We start from the raw sequence: 23,971 nt of genomic DNA on the forward strand, positions 1-23,971 counted from the left end.
GAAAGGAAAAGAGAAAAGGGTAGAATGGGAGATTTGTATGGATGAATTGCATTTAACAGTGACTGTGCAAGCTGTTTACAGTGGGGTTATGGTTCGGTTTGGTTTCGGTACAGCGGGGCAATTAAATGCCATTCACAATGTTCCCAAGATTGACTGTTGTGACAGGATTGTTATGTTGGGCATTATGGGAGGTGGAAATACCAGTTGGACCCATTCATGTGATTTGAACAATTGTCTAACTGCCAACAAGCTACGTCAACTATAAACTAAGAGTACAGCTATTAGGCTTGAAAACAAATTATAAAGTAAAAAATACACAATAATAGATGGCTTTTTATGAATAATATTTTGTTGTTGCATTTAACTCCCGAAAATGCTGATATATAGAGACATTTCCTTAGTAGGTACCATCAGAGGTCACCATGTGGGACAAGTGGGTGCTCAGAACTATAGATGAGTTTCCCACTAAATTAGAAGTTGGAGGGCCATTCACAAGGATTTTTCCCAGTCGTAATGTGGTAAAATTCCACTTCCTACTTGGTTACGAACGCACCAAGACACTGCCTCATTTAGTGCCAGTTGCGCACTTGTGACTCTCGTACTGTGCTACAGACACGCCCTGTTTACATCTCCCACTCTGGCGTAATATGATAGGCTGTCACTGTGAAGTAAGCGCAACACAGGGTGCATTGGCCAATTCATTGAAAACTTCGGCTTTGGCTTGCTTATATAGAGCGGGTACTACCTGTTTGCTGAAATGGGTGCAAGAGGGAAGTTCGTAACGTGGCTCGAGCACTTTCATTTTCCATTGGTTTTGTCTTGTCTTCCATCACACCTGGTTCCAATTCCATCAATTACATGTTGTGTTTTTAACCCTCTGTTCCCCCGCATGTCCTTGTCGGTAATTGTTTCTTGTAGTGCTTGTGCAACGGTATGCTGGTATTTACCGGGTTTTGTTTGACCCATTTATTGTATTGTTCTGTTGGCGGTGGTTTATGGATATTAAACGAAACCGTTGTAAATCAGTTTCCGCTCTCCTGCGCCTGACTTCTCTTCCGCCAGTACGCACCACACTACAGGGTGCTATAAACCAAATACTGTAAAAAATATATAAACATAGCCTACCTATCGCTCTTGTAATTTCTTTGGCCAGGTCAGAATCAGCTGCCAAGGGCTGCATGAATGCAGAGGGGAGACAATTGCCTTTCCATCTTGCTCCGGTATACTCGGGTGATGTCAGCGTAAATGTGCCAACATATTTGAGTTGTTGGCAGCTGCATAAGCTATTCTCGTTGAGCGTGGCGACATACTGTTAATCTTTTACCCACAACTCTCTGTCCATCGTCGTTGTAATCTACTGAGAATCCAAAATGTTCCCAACCTGGAGATTTAAATGATGGAGGATCCTCCAATTCTGGTGAATCGATCCCACCACTCGCCATCATACAGAACTAGTACCTGGCTGCGCTTCACAAAAGGACAATTTGAAATGCGGCCATTAAGATTTTAATTTTGATTACAACGTTTACATAGGCTCATAGGCTCTAGTTATTTTAACGGAATAGCCTGAAATGTCAGCTCAGATTTACTCAAGAGGCATAGGCCTACAACGCAAAGTATATAGGCTTAGTGTTTTTATTTTGCCAATATACAGTGCCTTGCGAAAGTATTCGGCCCCCTTGAACTTTGCGACCTTTTGCCACATTTCAGGCTTCAAACATCAGTTTTGCACATCGAGAGACTGACATTTTTTCCCATTCCTCCTTGCAAAACAGCTCGAGCTCAGTGAGGTTGGATGGAGAGCATTTGTGAACAGCAGTTTTCAGTTCTTTCCACAGATTCTCGATTGGATTCAGGTCTGGACTTTGACTTGGCCATTCTAACACCTGGATATGTTTATTTTTGAACCATTCCATTGTAGATTTTGCTTTATGTTTTGGATCATTGTCTTGTTGGAAGACAAATCTCCATCCCAGTCTCAGGTCTTTTGCAGACTCCATCAGGTTTTCTTCCAGAATGGTCCTGTATTTGGCTCCATCCATCTTCCCATCAATTTTAACCATCTTCCCTGTCCCTGCTGAAGAAAAGCAGGCCCAAACCATGATGCTGCCACCACCATGTTTGACAGTGGGGATGATGTGTTCAGCTGTGTTGCTTTTACGCCAAACATAACGTTTTGCATTGTTGCCAAAAAGTTCAATTTTGGTTTCATCTGACCAGAGCACCTTCTTCCACATGTTTGGTGTGTCTCCCAGGTGGCTTGTGGCAAACTTTAAACAACACTTTTTATGGATATCTTTAAGAAATGGCTTTCTTCTTGCCACTCTTCCATAAAGGCCAGATTTGTGCAATATACGACTGATTGTTGTCCTATGGACAGAGTCTCCCACCTCAGCTGTAGATCTCTGCAGTTCATCCAGAGTGATCATGGGCCTCTTGGCTGCATCTCTGATCAGTCTTCTCCTTGTATGAGCTGAAAGTTTAGAGGGACGGCCAGGTCTTGGTAGATTTGCAGTGGTCTGATACTCCTTCCATTTCAATATTATCGCTTGCACAGTGCTCCTTGGGATGTTTAAAGCTTGGGAAATATTTTTGTATCCAAATCCGGCTTTAAACTTCTTCACAACAGTATCTCGGACCTGCCTGGTGTGTTCCTTGTTCTTCATGATGCTCTCTGAGCTTTTAACGGACCTCTGAGACTATCACAGTGCAGGTGCATTTATACGGAGACTTGATTACACACAGGTGGATTGTATTTATCATCATTAGTCATTTAGGTCAACATTGGATCATTCAGAGATCCTCACTGAACTTCTGGAGAGAGTTTGCTGCACTGAAAGTAAAGGGGCTGAATAATTTTGCACGCCCAATTTTTCAGTTTTTGATTTGTTAAAAAAGTTTGAAATATCCAATAAATGTCGTTCCACTTCATGATTGTGTCCCACTTGTAGTTGATTCTTCACAAAAAAATACAGTTTTATATCTTTATGTTTGAAGCCTGAAATGTGGCAAAAGGTATTTATTCCTTCGGGTTCACAATGCAGACCGAACTAAGGTCCCTTTACCGAACGGTTCGGTACGAATATGTGTACCGTTACACCCCTAGTGAGTGACATTATGTTTAGATTAAACATTATCCATGTTTAGCAACTCCATCCTGAAGCAGACTGAACTCTCACCTTCACTATGAGTATCTCCTCTCTGGGGTCACGAACCAGGAAGTAGAAAGCCTCATCCCACTGGGGGGAATTGGTGCGATCACACACCTTCAGAGAGACAAATAAGTTCACATTCAAGGCAGATCCTGTTACAAGTCAAACATCTCAGCTCTACATGTACTGTATCTCACCTTGGTTCTGTAGGTTGTCTTCCCCAGAACTAGCTCAGCTCCAGCCTTTGGCTCCTTCCCACTCTTCTTAAACTACAAAAAACATAGAGATCAAACAATACAACAGTCCTAACAAAAAATCATTGTGAGACACGAGACAAAATAAAAAAGCAACATCTGTGCTTAACCCATATTACAGCTGTAAAAGACAACAGACCCAATGACAGCAAACCAATGCCAGGGTTCATAAGCTCAAAGTGGCTCAGTGTCTGAGGTGACTCACAGGAAGTGAGTGGGCTCTATCCATGTAGACGAAGAGCAAAGCAGTAGAGGGAACAGCCTTGTTCTGGTAGGACTGGAGAGACTGCAGCTGCAGCACCTGGAACATGAGGAGGTTAGAGTTAAATCACATCAAAACAGGTGGTTAAAAGGTTAAAAACGAGTAATAGAATGAGAGATAGGGCAAAAGAAGAAGGGGGAAAAAAACAACATTTGTAGAGACAGAGAGGAGAGAAATAGAACTGACCTGATCCAGTCTGTCTGGTTCTGATTCTGTAGGTACCCACTCCAGTACCAGGTGAACACGACCTGACTTCACATCATTCAGAGTGTACCACTGGAACAGACACAAATCACACATCAGATAGAGTGTTCTGAAACTAAAAGTAATGCAATATGAAGATGAGTGTTCCAATGAAAGAGAGTACAGACATTATTTAGTACAAGAGAAGAGGGAGACATGTAAACCTTACCTGGTCTGTATACTGGGAGTGTATGATGTCTCTCATACTGATGTTACACCTGTACAAAAAAATGGCGCATCATTGTAGACCAAAGTAAAACTAAACACTTACAGGGAACTACAAAGCATGCTTCAAACCAAGACAACAACAGGGTAACAAAACATTACAGGACATCGGCTGAGTACCAGACCAGCGCCCTATGGCCTCTGGTCAAAAGTAATGTACTCTATAGGGAATAGAGTGTCATTTTGGACACAAAAGCAGTTTCTCACCTGCCCAGGAAGTCATCCTTGTCCATGTCTTTATCATACAGCTCTACCTTGACCTCCTGACCTGCCTGTGGTTTCATCACAGTCTGGGGACAAACATCACAATGATGTTAAAACCATAGGGAGGAATCACACATATAGAGCACAACGGACAGTGATAGACCAAATGTAAAATACTTTATAGTAATATTTTTACAGTAAAGTGTACAAAGTACGCATTTCCACTATTTTCACTCATCAGAGAGGAATATATTTCATGACATGGAGTTATAGAGAACAGTTTACACATACAGAGACCACAATTAGATAGAGAAAGAAGAGACCGTGCTGCAGAGAGCTAAAGACGAAAACAAGGTTGACTACAGTCAGAATACAGTGTTGGTTACACTTGGCCAGAGCTGGGGTCAATTCTATAGTCGCTATTGTCACGCCCTGACCTTAGAGAGCCTTCGGGGTTCTCCGTGGTGTTTTAGGTCAGGTCGTGACTAGGGGGGTTTCTAGGTATTATATTTATATGTTGGTGTGTGTGTGTGTATGGTTCCCAATTGGAGGCAGCTGATGATCGTTACCTCTAATTGGGGATCATACTTAGTGTGTCCTTTTTCCCACCTGCGATGTGGGATATTGTTTTGTATGAGTGCCTATGTGCGCTACGTATTTCATGATTGTTATATATCTTTGTTGTTTTGGAAGTTTCACTATCATTAAAATGTGGAACTCTGCTCACGCTGCGCCTTGGTCAAATTATTCAGACGACGGTCGTGACAGAATATCCCACCACTACAGGACCAAGCAGCGTGCCCAGGAGGTGAAGGAGAGTTGGTCATGGGAAGAGATACTAGGTGGATGCGAGTCGCCAAGGAATAAAGGAGGACAGCAACGACGCCGGGGTCCGCGGCCACAAACAGCCCAAGGGCAACCCCAAGTTTTTTGGGGGGGGGAGGCACAAGGGGTGGTCGGCCAAGGAGAGAGCCAGAGACCATCTGGGAGTCGATGGAGCAGTTTGAGGAGGGATATCGGAGAGATGTTGGCTAGTAGTATGCTGCAGCGCAGACGTTTTGAGGAGTGTGTCATCAGTCCGGTGCAACCTGTGCTGGCTCCACGGACCAGGCCTCCAGAGCGCCTCCGCAGCCCGGTGCAACCTGTGCCAGCTCCAGGCCTCCAGTGCGCCTCCCCAGCCCGGTTCGTCCTCTGCCGGCTCCCCGCACTCGTCCACCAGTGCGTGTTTACAGTCCGGAGTCTCTAGCGACGGTCTACAGCCCGGAACCTCTAGTGACGGTTCACGGTCCGGAGCTTCCAGCGACGGTTCACGGTCCGGAGCTTCCAGCGACGGTTCACGGTCCGGAGCTTCTAGCGACGGTTCACGGTCCGGAGCTTCCAGCGACGGTTCACGGTCCGGAGCCTCCAGCGATGGTTCACGGTCCGGAGCCTCCAGCGACAGTTCACGGTCCGGAGCTTCCAGCGACGGTTCACGCCCCGGAGCCACCATCGACGGTCCACGGCCCAGAGCCTCCAGTGACGAGCCACTGTCTGAGCGGGTGCTACGTCCCGCACCGGAGCCGCCAACGACGCTAGTTGCCCACCCTAACCCTCCCCATCTAGTTTCAGGTTTTGCGGTCGGAGTCCGCACCCCTTTGGGGGGGGGGGGGATACTGTCACGCCCTGACCATAGAGAGCCCTCGGGGTTCTCCATGGTGTTTTAGGTCAGGTCGTGACTAGGGGGGTTTCTAGGTATTATATTTCTATGTTGGTGTGTGTATGGTTCCCAATTATGAGTGCCTACGTGCGCTACGTATTTCACGATCGTTATATCTTTGTTGTTTTTGAAGTTTCACTATCATTAAAATGTGGAACTCTACTCACGCTGCGCCTTGGTCTAATTATTCATACGACGGTCGTGACAGCTATACAGGTTGCTTAGGAGTTACTTGAAGCAAATATCTTTTCTGTTCAGAGAACAGTCAAGGTAATTGGAAAAAACATGTAAAAAAAAATAATAATTCACAGGAAATATTTAAACGTGACAAATGGTTTATTTTCAACCATTTCAATGATTTTGAGATTCAATTATGGTGGATTTTGTACAACATTTCCACTCAATGTGTTTTATGCAACTGCGCACAGGGCTCAGGACCCTTAAGAGTGGTCATAAATGATGACATCACAATGCGGATGACATCAACATTCCATTTAACAGACAGTTACTCAGATTTGGAGTTAGTTGTGTGAAGGCGGGTGTTGGTAAGTACCTGCATTTTATTTTAGTATTTAGGCTAAACATACATTTTTCAGTGAGAAAACAGACATTGACATCTTATTTGTATGACCATACTCTGAGGATAACTTCTACAAATGACCACACATTACTTAGGTGGTGGATTTGGATTTCTGAGCTTTAACTATTGTTAATCATTAGTTATAATAGGAGACATGAGGGGTGCAATTAAGCTTGGGAGGGGCTGAGTGCAGGGAAAACGGTCACATGTGGCAGTACTGATAAGGGGGGAAGAGAGCTGGGGGATAAGGGGGTCTAGGTCAGGTCACGTTAAGGGAAAAGGAACCGTTTATTGCCCATATCACTTGGGAATAGTTTAAATTAATTAAATACCCTAAACTTAAGCTATGTTCAATGTTAGCAGACATTGTAATAATGATAAAAGTCACAGAGGATTTTCTTCTGAATAACTGGTCAAGGCATAGCACTTTCCATTCAGCTTCAGGCAACGTTGATGTAAGGCTCTATCCCACGTGTGGTGACTACTTCTATCCGTCACGCCCATTGTAGCTTATATCAATGTAATTACACCCAACACAATGTTGTAAAACAGAATGCTTCCCACCACTAGATCACATAACTAGACGTGAGATTGAAACGACCATATTAATCATCATGAAACGGCCTTGGAAGTTCCATAAGTATAAACCAACAAAATTCATTATTTTTTACATTAACCTGTTTAACTGCATTGATATGGCTTAATTGAGCTTAGTCCAGACTCGTTTTAGTTGAAAATACTATGACGGTACACAAGGGGAATTTAAAACAAACAGATTTTTTTTTGCAGGTCTTTTGTTTCCCCACATTTATTGAATTAATTTCCCATCAAGAAAATGTATCCCCATTCCCAAATCAAATACCTTCATCGATACCACAAAAACCACAGACAAATACAGATTTTTACTCCAATCTGGCGACCCTCATAAAATCCGACATAGTACCAGTATCCCAAAGTATGAAGTGAAAACAAGCATAAAAAACAGCATTGCCATTAAATAATAAAAAATTAAAAACGTACGGTAACTATAATATTATATGTATTTCGGTGACAACCTGGTTGATTAACAATATTGGGTTGTTAACACGTTTTTATATAAATAAATGTGGGACACAAAAAAAAGCAGTGTAGAACACGACTGCCCAAAATCTATCATAGTCCTGACTCGTTGGCCCCCCCAAAAGTTTTTTTACTATCAATGAAGTCGCACAAAAATGTGTCTTTTCCTACAAATAAAATCACAATTTTTTTTGTCTTTTCACACGAATTAAGCCACACAAAAAACACACGAAATCTGCTGAAATACTTTTTGTACATATCACGAAAACTGCTGAAATACTTATTGTGTATATTTTTGCATGAATTGACTCCCATGGCTGACCTATACTTCTCTATAACTGGGCTAATAACTCAAATGGGCTAATAACTCATCAACGAGCAAAGAATATCAACAAATGTGCACACGCACGACTCTGTGCTCTGACCTGAAAAGTGCATTCACTCGCGGGTGATTGGTTGAAAGACCCCCGCCAAAAAGAATAGTAGATATTTGGATGAGGCAGGCTCTGTGGTCCCTATTTGAATAGATAGATCCTGGTTAGTCTCAAACTATCAGAACGTTTTGACCAATCAGAGGACTCGTTGGAGTGGCTGAGATCCATACAGGTCAGGTTTAGTGGGTGGAGCTTAAGTCATAACAACCACGTGAGTTGATGGGTGATGCGTCATGCTTGAATCACAAAAGTAATGTCATACAGCTTTATTCTGGATTTAAAAAAAATGTAATTATCAATCTACACACTATACCCCATAATGACAAAGCGAAAACCTTTTTTTTATTTTTTAAATTTTTGCAAATGTATACATTTTTTAAAACAGAAATACCTTATTTACATAAGTATTCAGACCCTTTGCTATGGGACTTGAAATTGAGCTCATGTGCATCCTGTTTCCATTGATCATCCTTGAGATGATTCTACAACTTGATTGGAGTACACCTGGGATGCCATCCCCACCAACACTCTTCCTAGAGCTGGCTGCCCTGCCAAAAGGCACATAAAGGACTCTCAAATCATGAGAAACATGATTCTCTGGTCTGATGAAACCAAGATTTAACTATTTTTCCTGAATGCCAAGTGTCACATTTGGAGGAAAACTGGCTCCATCCTTAAGGTGAAGCATGGTGGTGACAGCATCATGTTGTGGGGATGTTTTTCAGCGGCAGAGACTGGGAGACTAGTCAAGATCGAGGGAAAAAAAACGGAGCAAAGTACAGAGAGATCCTTGATGAAAACCTGCTCCAGAGCGCTCAGGACCACAGACTGGGGTGAAGGTTCACCTTCCAACAGGACAACGACCCTAAGCACACAGCCAAGACAATGCAGGAGTGGCTGCGGGACAAGTCTCTGAATATCCTTGAGTGGCCCAGCAAGAGTCCGGACTTGAACCCGATCTAACATCTCTGGAAAACTGAAAATAGCTGTGCATCGACGCTCCCCATCCAACCTGACAGAGCTTGAGAGGATCTGCAGAGAAGAATGGGAGAAACTCGCCAAATACAGGTGCGCCCAGCTTGTAGCATCATTCCCAAGACTCAAGGCTGTAATCGCTGCCAAAGGTGCTTCAACAAAATACTGATTAAAGGGTCTGAATACTTACGTACATGTGATGTCAGTTACATTTTAAAATAAGGCTGTAAAATGTGGAAAAAGTCAAGAGGTCTGAATACTTTCCAAACGCACTGTATGGTAGAGACATGGGTTTTGGACTGTTGTTTTTCTTACTGAATTGAATGGGCATATTTGTGTAAACATTTAATTCATTCATCCTTTTATTGGTGAACACCCTACTATGTGTTTATGATTAGACCGATGTAACACTACTCTAAGTATTATGTAATACTGTATAATATATTATGTAAATGGAGCTGTACTGACAAAAAACAAGTTAATATGGGTTTACGGTTTAAAATGTATATAGACACAACACATTTTTCCTAAAAACTACAACTCCCTCCATACATACCTCATACATCTCATTCCAGATAGGGTGGAGGTTCTCCTTGATCACATGACTCTTAAACATGACCCCTCCGATGTTGATCTTGACATAGGGGTCACTCTTGCCCTTCTTCAGGCCCCCCATCAGGTTGTCCTTGGCGATAAGATTCTGGGCCTCCAGCAGGTGGATTCTCAGCAGCCCCTAAAAACAAACACTTGTAACAAGACTGCACAAATACAGCAGTATAGCATGACATACCTAATTCACACAGTACTGTATGTGGTACTATACTGTATACCTAAAAAAAAAACTGTAATAATGGCCTTCACTGGTATACTGTATCTCACCTCAGAGCCAAAGCTGGGACTAGGGTTGGTGTGTGTGGGCAGTGTTTCAGGGGGACTGGGTTCCTCAGTGAGCTCCTCAGGTACTTTCCCAGAGACCATCTCAGTAGCTGTTACTCTCTTAGCCTTCTCTGGCTCTGGTGCTGGGATAGAGGGAAGGCTGGGGACTGGAGCACTGGGAGTGTCCACTGAACTAGACATGAGCAGACTTGGTGAAATAAAATAGAAATTGGTTAATCGTGTGTGTTTGTGTGTATGTGTGTATTAGTACACCCTCATTTGTTCTACCTCTTCTGCACTGTGTTTCTCTCCAGTCTCTGTTCAGCAGTAGAGGCGGCTTGAGCTCTGGATTGATCTGCCCTCTCCACATCAATCTCACACTTCTTGGGACACAGCAGCTGTAGTAGAACAACACATTTAATAACACCACCATATAACCTTATTACAAAATATCATGCATTGAATTAACACACGTCTAAAGTGACTCCTACAGAGTAATCGAGTGTTTGTTAAGTGCAAGTATGTCTCACCTTGAGTTCAGCCCTCAGTAGAATCTGACTGTCAGGTGAGGCTCCATCCAGACTCAGCCACTGATCCAGGACCAGATCTGGTTCTGACAGCAGCTCTCTGATTGGTACCACCAGAGAACCAATAGGCAAGGTCCAACTGTGAGACAACTAGAGGAGAAGAGAAAATGGAAGATGAATGAATAACCTCGTAATTCTGTGAAGAGTATAGTACCCTTTTATAAAAACCCACATCTTTAAGCTCTGATCTAAAAAATATATTTTAACATACACACTTACCTTCACTATGAGGAGCTCTTCTCTGGGGTCATGAACCAGGAAGTAAAAAGCCTCGTCCCACTGGGGTGAGATGGTGCGATCACACACCTTAATAGAGATAGAAAGGAGGCATGAGCAGTAATTCACTGTCACAGATGAAAATATCAAATCAAATTGTATGTCACATGTGCCATATACGTGAAATGCTTACTTACAAGCCCTTAACCAGCAATGCAGTTCAAGGAATAGAGTTAAGAAAATATTTACTAAATAAAATGAAATAAAAAATAAAACAAAAAGTAATAATAAAATAACAATAACGAGGCTATATACAGGGGGTACCGGTACAGAGTCAATGTGTGGGGGTACAGTCTGCGGGGGTACAGGTTAGTCGAGGTGATTTGTACATCTAAGTAGAGGTAAAGTGATAATAAACAGCGAGTAGCAGCAGTGTAAAAACAAAAGGGGTCAATGTAAATAGTCTGGGTGGCCATTTGATTAATTGTTCAGCAGTCTTATGGCTTGGGGTAGAATACCATATTAATATGACCATATTATTTTTAAGACACATTGAATGGTTTTACAGTGTCATATGTCCATTTTTAACAGGACACATTGAATGGGTTGTCTGTCTCACCGTAGTTTTATGGGAAGTCCCCCCCACAACAAGTTCAGCTCCAACTTTTGGCTCCTTCCCACTCTTCTTAAGCTGGAAACACGCCACAATAAATAAACATTCAAAACAAACACACTGCACGTGCACAAAAGAGGCACCCAGGTTCATATGCAAAATATAATTAGTCCTCTAAACATAAACATCATTAACATTAGCCCTGCACACAAAATCATAAGACCCCCTCCAAACTGAGAAAGAGGTGCAAAGACTCACTGGCAGGCCGTCTGCCCTCTCCACAAACACAAAGAGTAGAGCCATAGAGGGAACCGCCTTGTTGTGGTAGGACTGCCTGGACTGGAACTGGAACACCTTGGGGACATTTACACAGGTCACTGGGTCTGTATGGCACTGTGTACAAGGATGCATTACTCTGATGGCAGTGTGTATAATGATTTTATTTATTTTTTATTTTATTTAACTAGGCAAGTCAGTTAAGAACAAATTCTTATTTACAATAACGGCCTACCCCGGCCAAACCTGGTCCAACTGTGCGCCACCCTACTGGACTCAAAATTCACAGCCGGTTGTGATAGTGTGTAGTGACGTCTCTAGCACCGAGATGCAGTGCCTTAGACCGCTGCGCCACTCGGGAACCCCATGACACGTGTAATGTGTACTGTACTGTGTAATACTGCCTATTATAAAGCTTATGTTTTGCAAAAGAGATTCTCTTATCACAATACGATATCTCTAATAAAAGAGGAAGAAGGGCTGACCTGGTTCAGTATGTCTGGTTCTGATACTGTAGGTACCCACTCCAGTACCAGGTGAACACGACCTGACTTCACATCATTCAGAGTGTACCACTGGAACAGAGAAACAACAACTCAGTGCAGTCTACCACTGAAACAGGGAAACTAGTGAGCTTTTACATAGGATGGCAACATATGCAGTGGTCTGTTTGTGTGAAGGAAAGTATGAAGTCATGTTAACTCTGATGCAGGCAGGCAGATCTCACCTGGTCAGTGTATTGAGAGGTGATGATATCCTTCAAACTAATCTTCAACCTGTATAGGTACATAGGAATATCAGGTTAGAGCACAAACTGTACAAACAAACGGAAAATGGAGCAAAATCTAATCCGTGGGAGTTACATGTCCATGCCCTAGGGGGTGCCAAAGTCACCACACATAGAAATCTATCTAGTTCCCAGAGACTCCATTTGCATCCCAAATGACACCCTAAAGTAGTGCGCTATATAGAGAATATATTGCCATTTGGGTCACAACCTGCATACCTGCCCATGAAGTCATCTTTCATGTCCATGTCCTTATCAAATATCTCTACATGGAGCTCCTGGCCAGGCAGCGTGGTCAGAACCACCTGGGAGACAACACAACACACAGCTTCAGCTTCAGTAAAAGCAATATCCTACATACTAAAACTGGAAACACACAGGGAAGCACTGAGATTTTGAGGTCACCTAATATTTTCCTCCAAATAATGTGTAAATACTCATTGGTAGACTGCTGTCCTGGTTGTTAACAGTGTTAATTTCGTCAACAATAACTATGACGAAAAATATTCGCCCCATGACCGATTTTTCCTATCGAAAGCTAATGACGATAACGATATGAGATGCCATGAAAAAAAACAATAAATGTAAGAAATTAGTTTTCATTTTAGTTGACGAAAATGTGACGAGACGAGGATTTCACGTGAGACTAATGGACATTCAATTTGACATGAAGCTCCTTTTCATCTGATTTGTCCAATCCTAAGCATGAATGCCTTTGCAGAATATGTAATGCAATCCTCTCATTGGCAGAATTAACATCTTTCAATTGCGCGGTCCGGCTCTTCCACACAGCTCCAATGAGGTCACTTCAGTCACTCGTCAATCTTTTGAACTGGTGCGCTGTCACGCCCTGACCTTAGAGATCCTTATTATTCTCTATGTTTGGTTAGGTCAGGGTGTGACTCGGGTGGGAAATTCTATGTTTTCTATTTCTTTGTTTTTGGCCGAGTGTGGTTCCCAATCGGAGGCAGCTGTCTATCGTAATCTCTAGTTGGGAATCATACTTAGGCAGCCTGTTTTCCACCTGAGTTTGTGGGATCTTGTTTTCTGTTTAGTATCTGAGCCTGACAGAACTGTGCGCTTTCGTTTTTTGTCTTTGTTATTTTGTTTTGGTGTCATCAATAAAAAGACGATGTACGCCTACCACTGCTGCGCCTTGGTCCACTCTTCATTCTACAACCGAGAGCTGTTACATGTGCATTCAGGACACTTCAGTTGTAACTAACCTAAACTAGAAACAATAATGTTTACTCTCTCTTACTTTCATGTAGGCTATTTCTGCTTAGATCACATCAGAAGCTCTATGTTATTAATCTGTGTTGTCGCTCTCGCGCTTTGCAAATGCGACTGCAGTAGTTTTTTCTCCCAATTGGAAATAGGAATGCTATTTGCTGAATATTAGAGTACAGTAGCCTAACATTTCTGGCATTGTTGGAAAGCTCAGAACCTCCCCCTGTTAGGGGAGTCAATATTATTTACTCCAATCCAAAGGTTATGATGGGGAGAAAAGAGATGTATGCCTAAATTGTTTACCTGTAGCCAAGGCTTTGTAGCCTATGGTAAATCATGGCTGGCAATGGTTACAATCTGCCACAATAGCAATGTGCCAGCTATATGAGGGTCTAGTTGGACAAGGCTATCTTAATGTGCACATGATGATATAGATTATTTCATGAGGGGAAAATGCAATAAAATGAATGTGATTAAAACTAGACTAAAATGGTCCAGAGTTTTAGCCGACTGACAACAAAAACTAAGGATGAAAATACTCAAATGTGACTAAGTCTAAAAGGTATTTTAGTCATAAAGACGAACACTAAAACTAAATCTAAAATAGCTTCCAAAATGATCACTGGTTGATAAGCACTCTTTCTAAGGTTCTGTTTTCTGATGACCAGAAGCCTCCTTGAACTCATTATAACCCTACAGTGGTATGACTGTCCGTTTTAACCAATTACTTTATTTGTTTTGTTAAAATGTTCTGACTTGAAAATTTAAGATAATATTAGGTTGATATCGTACCTCATAAATCTCGTTCCAGGTGGGGTTGAGGTTCCTATTGATGACCCGACTTTCAAAGGTCTCACCCCCGATGTTGATCTTAACATAGGGGTCACTCTTGCCTTTTACCATGCCCCCCATCATGTTGTCCTTTGGGACCAGATTTTGGCCCTCTAGAAGGTGGATTCTAAGCACCCCCTAAAACAACAAAACACTGAAATTCAGTATAGACTCAGACTCTTCAACATTGCAATCATACTTTAACTTGGTTTAATTGTAACTACCTTAGTTACTAACAATAACATGTATGTCCATGTATATTACATGCTTTACCTCTGTGGCAAAGCTGGGGTCAGGGGAGGTCTGTTGGGGGCGTATCTTTGAGAAACCAGCTGCTAGGCCAGCTGCCTCTGTAGAGGAAGTGGGAATGTTCTCCTCATCCAACCATAGCACCTGAGAGAAAAAGGGAGAGCGAGAAACAATGAGAGAGGAGAGAGAGAGAGAGAGAGAGAGAGAGAAACATAAGAAACAAAGAGAGAGAAACAAAGAGAGAAACAAAGAGAGAGACACAAAGTGAGAGAGAGAGACAGATAGAGAAACAAAGAGACAGAAAGAAAGAAAGAAAGAAAGAAAGAATGAAAGAATGAAAGAAACAAAGAAAGTAAGAAAGAAAGAAAGAAAGAAGAATGCATTACACATTGGCCAGACTGAGCTTTAGAGATCCACCTTACAGTAGGTTGGGATTGAGAGGAGGAACCTGTCCTTACCCTGAGTACAGTGTTGATGTAGATGCGGCTGGCAGGGCCAGATTTGTCAAGCTGGAACCACTGGTCCAGAGACAGGTTGGGGCTGGACAGCAGACGGGACAGAGGGATGGACAGGGTACCTAGAGTCTGTATCCGGTCGTTGTCTTTCACCTGGAAGAGATGGGAGGATAGTGAGAATGTTCAATGAAGAATACACACATAGGAACGAGTGTGGTCATTCAACAGATTGCTATGAGGAAACAGACAGAAATAATGCATTCAAATAATGACAAATTGGTGTAAAACATGTAATGGAGTTAGAATATCAAATCAAATCTTATTTGTCACATACACATGGTTAGCAGATGTTAATGCGAGTGTAGCGAAATGCTTGTGCTTCTAGTTCCGACAATGCAGTATATCAAGGTACCTGAATGTCTATTGACTGCTTGCGTGGATCTGGGATGAAGAAGGTGAAGGCATCCTCCCACTCTGGGTTGATTGTCGTCCAACAGGTCTAAAAACAGTGTTAAGGAATAGAGAGAATGCTAAATAGGAGTGGGTTTGACTTCAAAGCAAAGGGTTATGATAGTCTATTACTATGGTAGCCACCTTTGGTCTTCAATTCCACTATAGGAGCCGGATGGAATACGTCTAGTAAGTCACTACTCTGGTAGTCTTACCCTGCTCTCTCGAGTGATGTCCTGCACAGACAACTGCACCATGGGACTGGGTTCTTTGTTGCCCTTCTTCATCTAAAACACACACATACAAACACACATCAACATATAAAACACACAAACAACTTGAACACTTTATTAATGTAGCACTACGGGGGCTTTGGTTTCGGCCCAGCACTATCAACATTTGATTCAACTAATCAAGTTATTGATAATTAGATTTGATTAGTTGAAACAGATGTGTTTGTGCTGGGTTTGTAACAAAAGCCTGCACACTCTGTAGCTCCTCAGGACTAGGGTTGGTAACCACTGGCATAGATGTTGCATAGCAACCGCCGAAAAACAGTAGAAAGAGGAAACAGAGTTGAGTGCCAAGAGTTTCAGGAAGTCTAAACACAGCACCACTATGGGTGTGTTTCATTACAGAAGGTTGTTCCCTCTCCTTGGCTCCCATTCACTTCCTTTTGCAGATCAGACAGGACTGGATAGGTGAAAACAACATGCCGTGACAGCTAGCCTTTAAAGCCGATGTTGCAATTATCTCAGATCAGTGATGGGAAGTGAACAAGGGCCGAGGGTAGGGAACAACTCTGTGTAACAAGAACCCTAGTGACAGTTGCAGCGCTACCCTCGCAGCCACAGACAGGATGCAGCTTAAGGGCTGAGAGAGGAGGAGGAGGAGGGGGGAGGTTGACGAGGTGTGACTCACAGGAAGGGCTTCAGCCTTGTCCAGATACACTGCCAAGATGGCTGCCGAGGGGGGATCAGAAGTCTTACTGGACACTGTCAAGTTCTTGTTCCTCTGAAGAACCTGGGAGAGGAAGGGAGAGGGGGAGGAGATGAGAAGAGGGGAGAGGCACTTAGCTCTAAGCACTTTTCATTCTGCACATTCCTTCACTACAGCTCACTGCCAGCGTACACAGTCAGCACAGTGTATAATCAAACAAGAAGGAATGGGCCTCATACTGCTGTAACATTAACTTTGGGAGGAATATTATGATAGGGAGGATACAGATGCAGACCTGCTCCAGTTGCTCTGTATTGGGCAGCAAGACCAACCACTCCAGTCTGAAATGGACCCGTCCTGACTTGGTTTCTTTCAGGGTGAACCACTGAGAAACAAAAATACAGATTGGGATGGCAAAGTAGTGTCTAACCGTGTCAGACATTCAATACTCAAAATAACTCACTTCATCAACAACTGTGGACTTCTTCACGATACCCAAATCTATCTTGGTTCTGTAGGAAACGGCAGAGTGGGAGAGAGAAATAAACAAAAACAGAGAAAACAAGACAATGGAGAAAAATAAAGAAAAGAGATCCAGCAGTATTTAAGGAAGAGAAGAGAACACTACATGTAAAACACTAGGAGACATTCTACTCTTTCTACTCAGTTACAGGGCTATGAGGTGAAAGGGAAGGGAAACAGTCAGAAGTGTCAGTGTGGCACACAGAAACCCATGGACAGGCAGTGAGATGTAGCTACCTCCCCAGGAAGTCATCCTGGTCTGGGTCTTTGTCATACACCTCCACCTCCAGCTCCTGACCTGGTACTTCATGGACTATGACCTGACATACACACATGGACATACAGTTGCATTCGGAAAGTATTCAGACCTCTTGACTTTTTACACATTTTGTTACGTTACAGCCTTATTTTAAAATGGATTAAATCGTTTTTTCCCCCTCATCAATCTACACACAGTACCCCATAATGAGAAAGCAAAAACAGGTTTTTAGACATTTTTGCGTATCACATGTACATAAGTATTCAGACCCTTTAATCAGTATTTTGTTGAAGCACCTTTGCCAGCGATTACAGCCTCGAGTCTTCTTGGGTATGACGCTACAAGCTTGGCACACCTGTATTTGGGGAGTTTCTCCCATTTGTCTCTGCAGATCCTCTGTCACATTGGATGGGGAGCTGCACAGCTATTTTCAGGTCTCTCCAGACAGGTTCGATCAGGTTCAAGTCCGGGCTCTGGCTGGGCCCCTCAATGACATTCAGAGACTTGTCCCGAAGCCACTCTTGTCTTGGCTGTGTGCTTAGTGTCATTGTCCTGTTGGAAGGTGAACCTTTGCCCCAGTCTGAGGTCCTGAGTGCTCTGGGGCAGGTTTTCATCAAAGATCTCTCTGTTCCTTGCTCCGTTCATCTTTCTCTCGATCTTGACTAGTCTCCCAGTCCCTGCTGCTGAAAAACATCCGCAACAGCATGATGCTGCCACCACCACGCTTCACCGTAGGGATGGCGCACGTTTCCTCCAGACATGATGCTTGGCATTCAGGCCAAAAAGTTCAATCTTGGTTTCATCAGACAAGGGAATCTTGTTTCTCATGGTCTGAGAGTCCTTTAGGTGCCTTTTGGCAAACTCCAAGTGGGCTGTCATGTGCCTTTTACTGAGTGGCTTCTGTCTGGCCACTTTACCATAAAGTCCTGATTGGTGGAGTGCTGCAGAGATTGTTGTTCTTCTAAAAAGGTTCTCCCATCTCCACAGAGGCACTTTGGAGCTCTGTCAGAGTGACCATCGAGTTCTTGGTCACCTCCCTGACCAAGGTCCTTCTCCCTCGATTGCTCAGTTTAGCCAGGGAGTAAAGCTCTAGGAAGAGTCTTGGTGGTTCCAAACTTCTTCCATTTAAGAATGATGGAGGCCACTGTGTTTGGGGACCTTCAATGCTTGGGGACCTTCAAAACATTTTTTTGGCACCCTTCCCCAGTTATGTGCCTCGACACAATCCTGTCTCGGAGCTCTACGGACAATTCCTTCGACCTCATGGCTTGGTTTTTGCTCTGACATGCACTGTCAACTGTGGGACCTTATATAGACAGGTGTGTGCCTTTCCAAATAATGTCAATGAATTGAATTTACCACAGGTGAAGTTGTAGAAACATCTCAAGGATGATCCATGGAAACAGGATGCAACTGAGCTCAATTTCGAGTCTCATAGCAAAGGTTCTGAATACTTATGTAAATAAGCTATTTCAGTTTTGATATTTTTCAAACATTTCGAAAGACCTGTTTTCGCTTTGTCATTATGGGGGTTTCTGTGTAGGTTAATGTGGGAAAAAAAGTAATTCAATAAGGCTGTAACGTAACAAAATGTGGAAAAAGTCAAGTGGTCTGAATACTTCCAAATGCACTGTACACAACACCATGAGGACCAACAACACAGAGACATCAATGTGCAGACAATGTGGCTCTTTACTCTATGATTACTCAGTTTGACTGTGTGTCATTGGCAGAGTGATTGTCTTGTAAAAAAACGAAATAACCTTAATAGACAGACATACATAGGGGAATCCCCACATTGCTACTGGACCAATGCATTCTCTACCAAGTAATGCATTCTCTCCCTAAACAAATAATTGGAAATGAAGACATGCTGTTTTGCAACAGTAAATGCAACACTAACATGTGGCAATGACATTCAATGAAATAGGAATTAGTGATTTTACGCAATCCTCTGGCTCCTGGCCTCCTCACCTCGTACATCTCTCCCCACTTGGGACAGACAGTGTTGTCCACAACGTGGGAGGTGAAGGTCTGAGGACCCACCCTACACAGGGCGTAAGGGTCAGACAGCCCTGCTATCACCCCCTTAATGTAGTTGTCCTTAGCTGGCAGGTCATCAGCTTCCAAGAGATGGATACGCACCACACCCTGAAAGGGGCAGGAGATAGAGAGAGCGGGGTAGAGGGAGAGAGAGAAATAGAGGGATGAGAGGGCACAGATACAGAGTAGGAGGGAACAATGAACTATTTAATGGGGAGGGAGGGAGGGAGGGAGAGGAAGACAGTGAGAGGATTGATACTGGTATAAGCTCTACTGTGTGTAACGTCTGTATATCAGTTTGGCAGTTATAAGCTCAGACAAGACACAGAGTGTGGTCTGAGTAAATAAATGTGTGTTTATGGAGAGTGTTTGTGGAGAGTGTGGACTCACCCTAGGCAGAGGAGAGCGAAGCTGGGCAACGTGCAGGTCTGCTACCAGGGGAACAGTCAGACGGTTGGGCAGAACCAGGTGGGAAGCTATGGCATCCATTATCATGGTGTCAGACATAATGCTGAGAAACACAGGAGAGGGAGCACTCAACTTTATAAATACAGTAGACACATGGAAGTGCACAAACATAGTATATCAAAATACAGCAATATCATAGCATAGCACTGATTGTATCAGTTGGGGCTTACAGTAAAGTATAGTTAAGTGTTACATTAAGTGAATTATCATCACATGACATAGTGACTCCAATTACAGAACGATAACAACAGACAAAGTCAGCCTCACTTCAGACCAGGGATGTCCAGTAAGTTGGTCAGTCCAGTCCAGTTGATGTCCAGTTTCTATAGGACAGGGGTGAGGAGATGAAGGAAAATATGAGGAATGTTGGGGTTTCAGACATCCAATACAAAGAGAAAGAGAGATACATAAGACATGTACAGTAGAACAACACACAAAAAAATGAGGGTTCCTCAAATGTTCTTTGGGAAGGGTTATGGTTCTATGTGGAACCATAATTACTCAAAGAACAATTTGAGCTCTTCAATGGTTCTTTACAGATCGGGTTCAATCCCGGGCTGTATCACAACCGGATGTGATCGGCACAATTGGCCCAGCCTCGTCCGGGTTAGGGGAGGGTTTGGCCGGGGGACCTTACTTGGCTCATCGCACTCCACAAAAAAGGGTTCTTATATAGCCCCAAAAAGGATTGTAACCACAGTGGAACCCTTTTTTAGTGTTATGTAGAACCTTATTTAATGGTTCTTTATAGAACCTTAGGCTCCAATTCAAACATAATGAGCATGGTTCTTTATAGAACCTTCAAAAAAGTGTTCAAAGGTTCTATATAGCACCAAAAAGGGTTCCGCTATGGTTACAAGCCAAAGAACCTACCTGGTACTATTTGGAACCATTCTTTTTTCGTGTGAAGTAACAGGGAGTGTGAGATGGTGGAGTGTTGGGAGTGAAGAGGATATGAAGGGAAAGATGGACAGACTGATGGTGTTCAGGAAAGAGGGGGATGGTTCCAGCTACCCACCGGCCTGCGGATAAAGAACATGGTGACTGCGCCCACGATGGGGACATCTCCAATCAGAGGCTCCAGAATCACCCGCATCATCCCATGCAGCTGAGAAGAGAGAGGAGGGAATACATTAATATAAAATCGCAAAACTGAAATAAAATGTATAAAAACACTTATAGGGATTTATAAGTATAGACTGTGAATTATTTGTTTATACATACATACAGTACCAGTCAAAAGTTTGGACACACCTACTCGTTCAAGGGTTTTTCTTTATTTTTACTATTTTCTACATTGCAGAATAATAGTGAAGACAACACTATGAAATAACACATATGGAATCATGTAGTAACCAAAAAAGTGTTGAACAAATCAAAATATATTTTATATTTTCTTCAAATTTTCTGCAAAGATTCTTCAAAGTAGCCACCCTTTGCCTTGATGACAGCTTTGCACACTCTTCACATTCTCTCAACCAGCTTCATGAGGAAGTCACAGGTGTGCCTTGTTAAAAGTTCATTTGTGGAATTTCTTTCCTTCATTATGCGTTTACCCAATCAGTTGTGTTGTGACATGGTAGAGGTGGTAAGAACAGCTCAAATAAGCATAGAGAAATGACAGTCCATCATTACTTTAAGAGATGAAGTTCAGTCAATGCAGAACATTTCAAGAACTTTGAAGGTTTCTTCAAGTGCAGTTGCAAAAACCATCAAGTGCTATGATGAAACTGGCTCTCAAGAGGACCGCCACATCAATGGAAGACACAGAGTTACCTCTAATGCAGAGGATAAGTTCATTAGTTTCCAGCCTCAGAAATTGCAGCCCAAACAAATGTTAGTAACAGACACATCTCAACATCAACTGTTCAGAGGAGAACTGCGTGAATAAAGCTTTCATGGTTGAATTGCTGCAAAAAAAACACTACTAAAGGACACCAATAAGAAGAGACCTGCGTAGGCCAAGAAACACAAGCAATGGACATTAAACCGGTGGAAATCTGTCCTTCTGGTCTGATGAGTCCAAATTTGAGATTTTTGGTTCAAATCGCCGTGTCTTTGTGAGACTCCGAGTACGTGAACAGATGATCTCCGCATGTGTGGTTCCCACCGTGAAGCATAGAGGGGGAGGTGTGGTGGTGTGCTTTGCTGGTGACACTTTGCTGGTGAGACCAGCGTGGCTACCACAGCACACTGCAGCGATACGCCATCCCATCTGGTTTGCGCTTAGTGGGACTATCATTTATTTTTCAACACACCTCCAGGCTGTGTAAGGGCTATTTGACCAAGAAGGGGAGCGATGGAGTGCTGCATCAAATATAAAATATATTTTGATTTGCTTACTACTTGATTCCTTATGTGTTATTTCATAGTTTTGATATCTTCACTATTATTCTACAATGTAGAAAATAGTACAAATAAAGCAAAACCCTCGAATGAGTATGTGTGTCCAAACGTTTGACTGGTACTGTACATTAAAAATAAAGACGTCATTTCTTAGTTATGTTTTAACATTATTGTGTTACCAATATCTCTTCCTGCCTCTCCCTTTCTCTTTGTCAGGTCAATACCTTCTTTTCTCCCTATTTTCCATAATATCCCACAGCCTTATTACAGACTAGAGAGAGAAAATAAAACATACCTGTATTCCCTTGACTCCTGCTTTGCAGAAATACCTCTTAACCTCCACATTGATCTCAACATTTCCAACATAGCTGCAAGGTAAAAGAGAAGGATACTGTAGCACATTGCAATAATTGGTCCTTGTATAATGGTTTTGAACTTCCGATTTTGGAAGAGAGAGTGAATGGTGCCTCTGAGGCCTGGAGGAAAGTTAAACATTGAAGGGTTGAAGGTCACCTGATGTACACATCCAGCAGGACTTGTCCCCTCTCATTCTCTGTGTGTGCTTTTACACCCACCACCTTCATGGCCTACAACACACATACAGCATAGTCAACAAAGAACATACACACACCAAGAGAACACAATTATGTAAGACTATGAAAGCCCATAAACCAATACTGTCCATCTCAGTGAGAGTGAAAGAAAATCTTGTGTCATGTATAGTATGATGAGACCTGTAGCAGTGTTTGTGTTATCTTAGAAGTTACCTTGTCCCCAAAGTCCACCTTAGTGAAGGTGAGGGTCTGGAGGTGAGTGCTGGAGGCACGGATGGATGGAGCGATGGTCTCCACTAGCAGCTTTTCCAGATATTGACCCACAAACGGCCACACCTGCTGCAGGATCTGAGGTGGAGGGGAAAGGGAGAGGAGCGGCAATACTAAATCAGGTTATTGCAACATTTTCTCTGAGGGAAACACAGATAAGACTTGTTCTACCCCTTGCTACTTCAGGAGGTAAAGTGGAAGCACAAGCACACCACACTCTAATTGCAATAGGCCTACTACTTTAAAATGTCTCAGCTTCAAATACCCAGGCATGATTATCTTATGGTGGTCGTACTCAATGTGTCAATAAGAACCAGGGCAACATGCAGGTGACAGATTAGACTTCAGCTTTGCACACGTCTGTCTTTTCCATGATAGACAATAGTATCACATATTCAGGATTCTGGGCCCACCCGTTACCTGTAGATCTGTTTATGTCCAGCCTTCACTATTTAGATAATATGGTTCCTATTGGGCAAGGTTTGTGTTAGGACGTAGACAAACACTATCCACAAAACACTTCCACACTCCATTCCCCCAGGGGGCAGCAGCAACCTTGTCCAGGTGCTGAGCCTGGTTGATAAGCACACCAGGTGCTACCAATTAAGGCGGTCGTCAGTCAGTGTCCCAGTTTTGTAAGCTGTGAGGCTGCTGGTTGGTTTGGTGGCCATGAGGCTTTTTGTTTGATTTTGAATCTTTAGTTTGTAGTTTTCATTTTTGTATATCTTTGTTCCTATCACCATCTGAACCTAATAATCCACTTGGGCTCGTTGACCCAAATGAGTCAAGACAGAGCTGGCCATGGACCTAAGGTAAGGTTGCTGTCTCCCTGGGCACATGTGCATCCAACACAGTCCTCAAACACTGACTCCTACTCCCACATTCAGATTACATACCAGTTAACTAGGCCTAAGAC

At 42.9% G+C, this 23,971-nt stretch overlaps 1 protein-coding gene across 2 annotated transcripts in view; it reads right to left on the bottom strand.

Moving 5' to 3' along the window:
• Nucleotides 1–23,971, bottom strand: part of esyt1b (extended synaptotagmin-like protein 1b) — a 39,884-nt gene that overhangs the window by 7,388 nt on the left and 8,525 nt on the right. The window contains exons 3-34 of one of the 2 annotated variants that reach the window (XM_036950328.1): nucleotides 22,999–23,133; nucleotides 22,745–22,818; nucleotides 22,527–22,599; nucleotides 20,904–20,993; nucleotides 20,153–20,208; nucleotides 19,808–19,928; nucleotides 19,349–19,525; nucleotides 17,353–17,435; nucleotides 17,057–17,105; nucleotides 16,889–16,978; nucleotides 16,576–16,677; nucleotides 15,870–15,941; nucleotides 15,617–15,703; nucleotides 15,208–15,357; nucleotides 14,774–14,893; nucleotides 14,462–14,638; nucleotides 12,659–12,744; nucleotides 12,380–12,428; nucleotides 12,138–12,227; nucleotides 11,635–11,730; nucleotides 11,383–11,454; nucleotides 10,767–10,853; nucleotides 10,491–10,637; nucleotides 10,249–10,358; nucleotides 9,964–10,153; nucleotides 9,641–9,817; nucleotides 4,344–4,426; nucleotides 4,081–4,129; nucleotides 3,855–3,944; nucleotides 3,612–3,707; nucleotides 3,350–3,421; nucleotides 3,180–3,266 (exon numbers count right to left, since the gene is read on the bottom strand). In XM_036950328.1, the coding sequence (XP_036806223.1) occupies nucleotides 3,180–3,266; nucleotides 3,350–3,421; nucleotides 3,612–3,707; nucleotides 3,855–3,944; nucleotides 4,081–4,129; nucleotides 4,344–4,426; nucleotides 9,641–9,817; nucleotides 9,964–10,153; nucleotides 10,249–10,358; nucleotides 10,491–10,637; nucleotides 10,767–10,853; nucleotides 11,383–11,454; nucleotides 11,635–11,730; nucleotides 12,138–12,227; nucleotides 12,380–12,428; nucleotides 12,659–12,744; nucleotides 14,462–14,638; nucleotides 14,774–14,893; nucleotides 15,208–15,357; nucleotides 15,617–15,703; nucleotides 15,870–15,941; nucleotides 16,576–16,677; nucleotides 16,889–16,978; nucleotides 17,057–17,105; nucleotides 17,353–17,435; nucleotides 19,349–19,525; nucleotides 19,808–19,928; nucleotides 20,153–20,208; nucleotides 20,904–20,993; nucleotides 22,527–22,599; nucleotides 22,745–22,818; nucleotides 22,999–23,133 (3,237 nt within the window). Of the gene's footprint in view, nucleotides 1–3,179; nucleotides 3,267–3,349; nucleotides 3,422–3,611; nucleotides 3,708–3,854; nucleotides 3,945–4,080; nucleotides 4,130–4,343; nucleotides 4,427–9,640; nucleotides 9,818–9,963; nucleotides 10,169–10,248; nucleotides 10,359–10,490; nucleotides 10,638–10,766; nucleotides 10,854–11,382; nucleotides 11,455–11,634; nucleotides 11,731–12,137; nucleotides 12,228–12,379; nucleotides 12,429–12,658; nucleotides 12,745–14,461; nucleotides 14,639–14,773; nucleotides 14,894–15,207; nucleotides 15,358–15,616; nucleotides 15,704–15,869; nucleotides 15,942–16,575; nucleotides 16,678–16,888; nucleotides 16,979–17,056; nucleotides 17,106–17,352; nucleotides 17,436–19,348; nucleotides 19,526–19,807; nucleotides 19,929–20,152; nucleotides 20,209–20,903; nucleotides 20,994–22,526; nucleotides 22,600–22,744; nucleotides 22,819–22,998; nucleotides 23,134–23,971 lie in introns of both variants that reach the window. The other variant, XM_021569148.2, reaches the window with a different exon arrangement.

Source organism: Oncorhynchus mykiss, chromosome 17 (genome assembly GCF_013265735.2).
Source record: "Oncorhynchus mykiss isolate Arlee chromosome 17, USDA_OmykA_1.1, whole genome shotgun sequence".
Classification (NCBI taxonomy): Eukaryota; Metazoa; Chordata; class Actinopteri; order Salmoniformes; family Salmonidae; genus Oncorhynchus; species Oncorhynchus mykiss.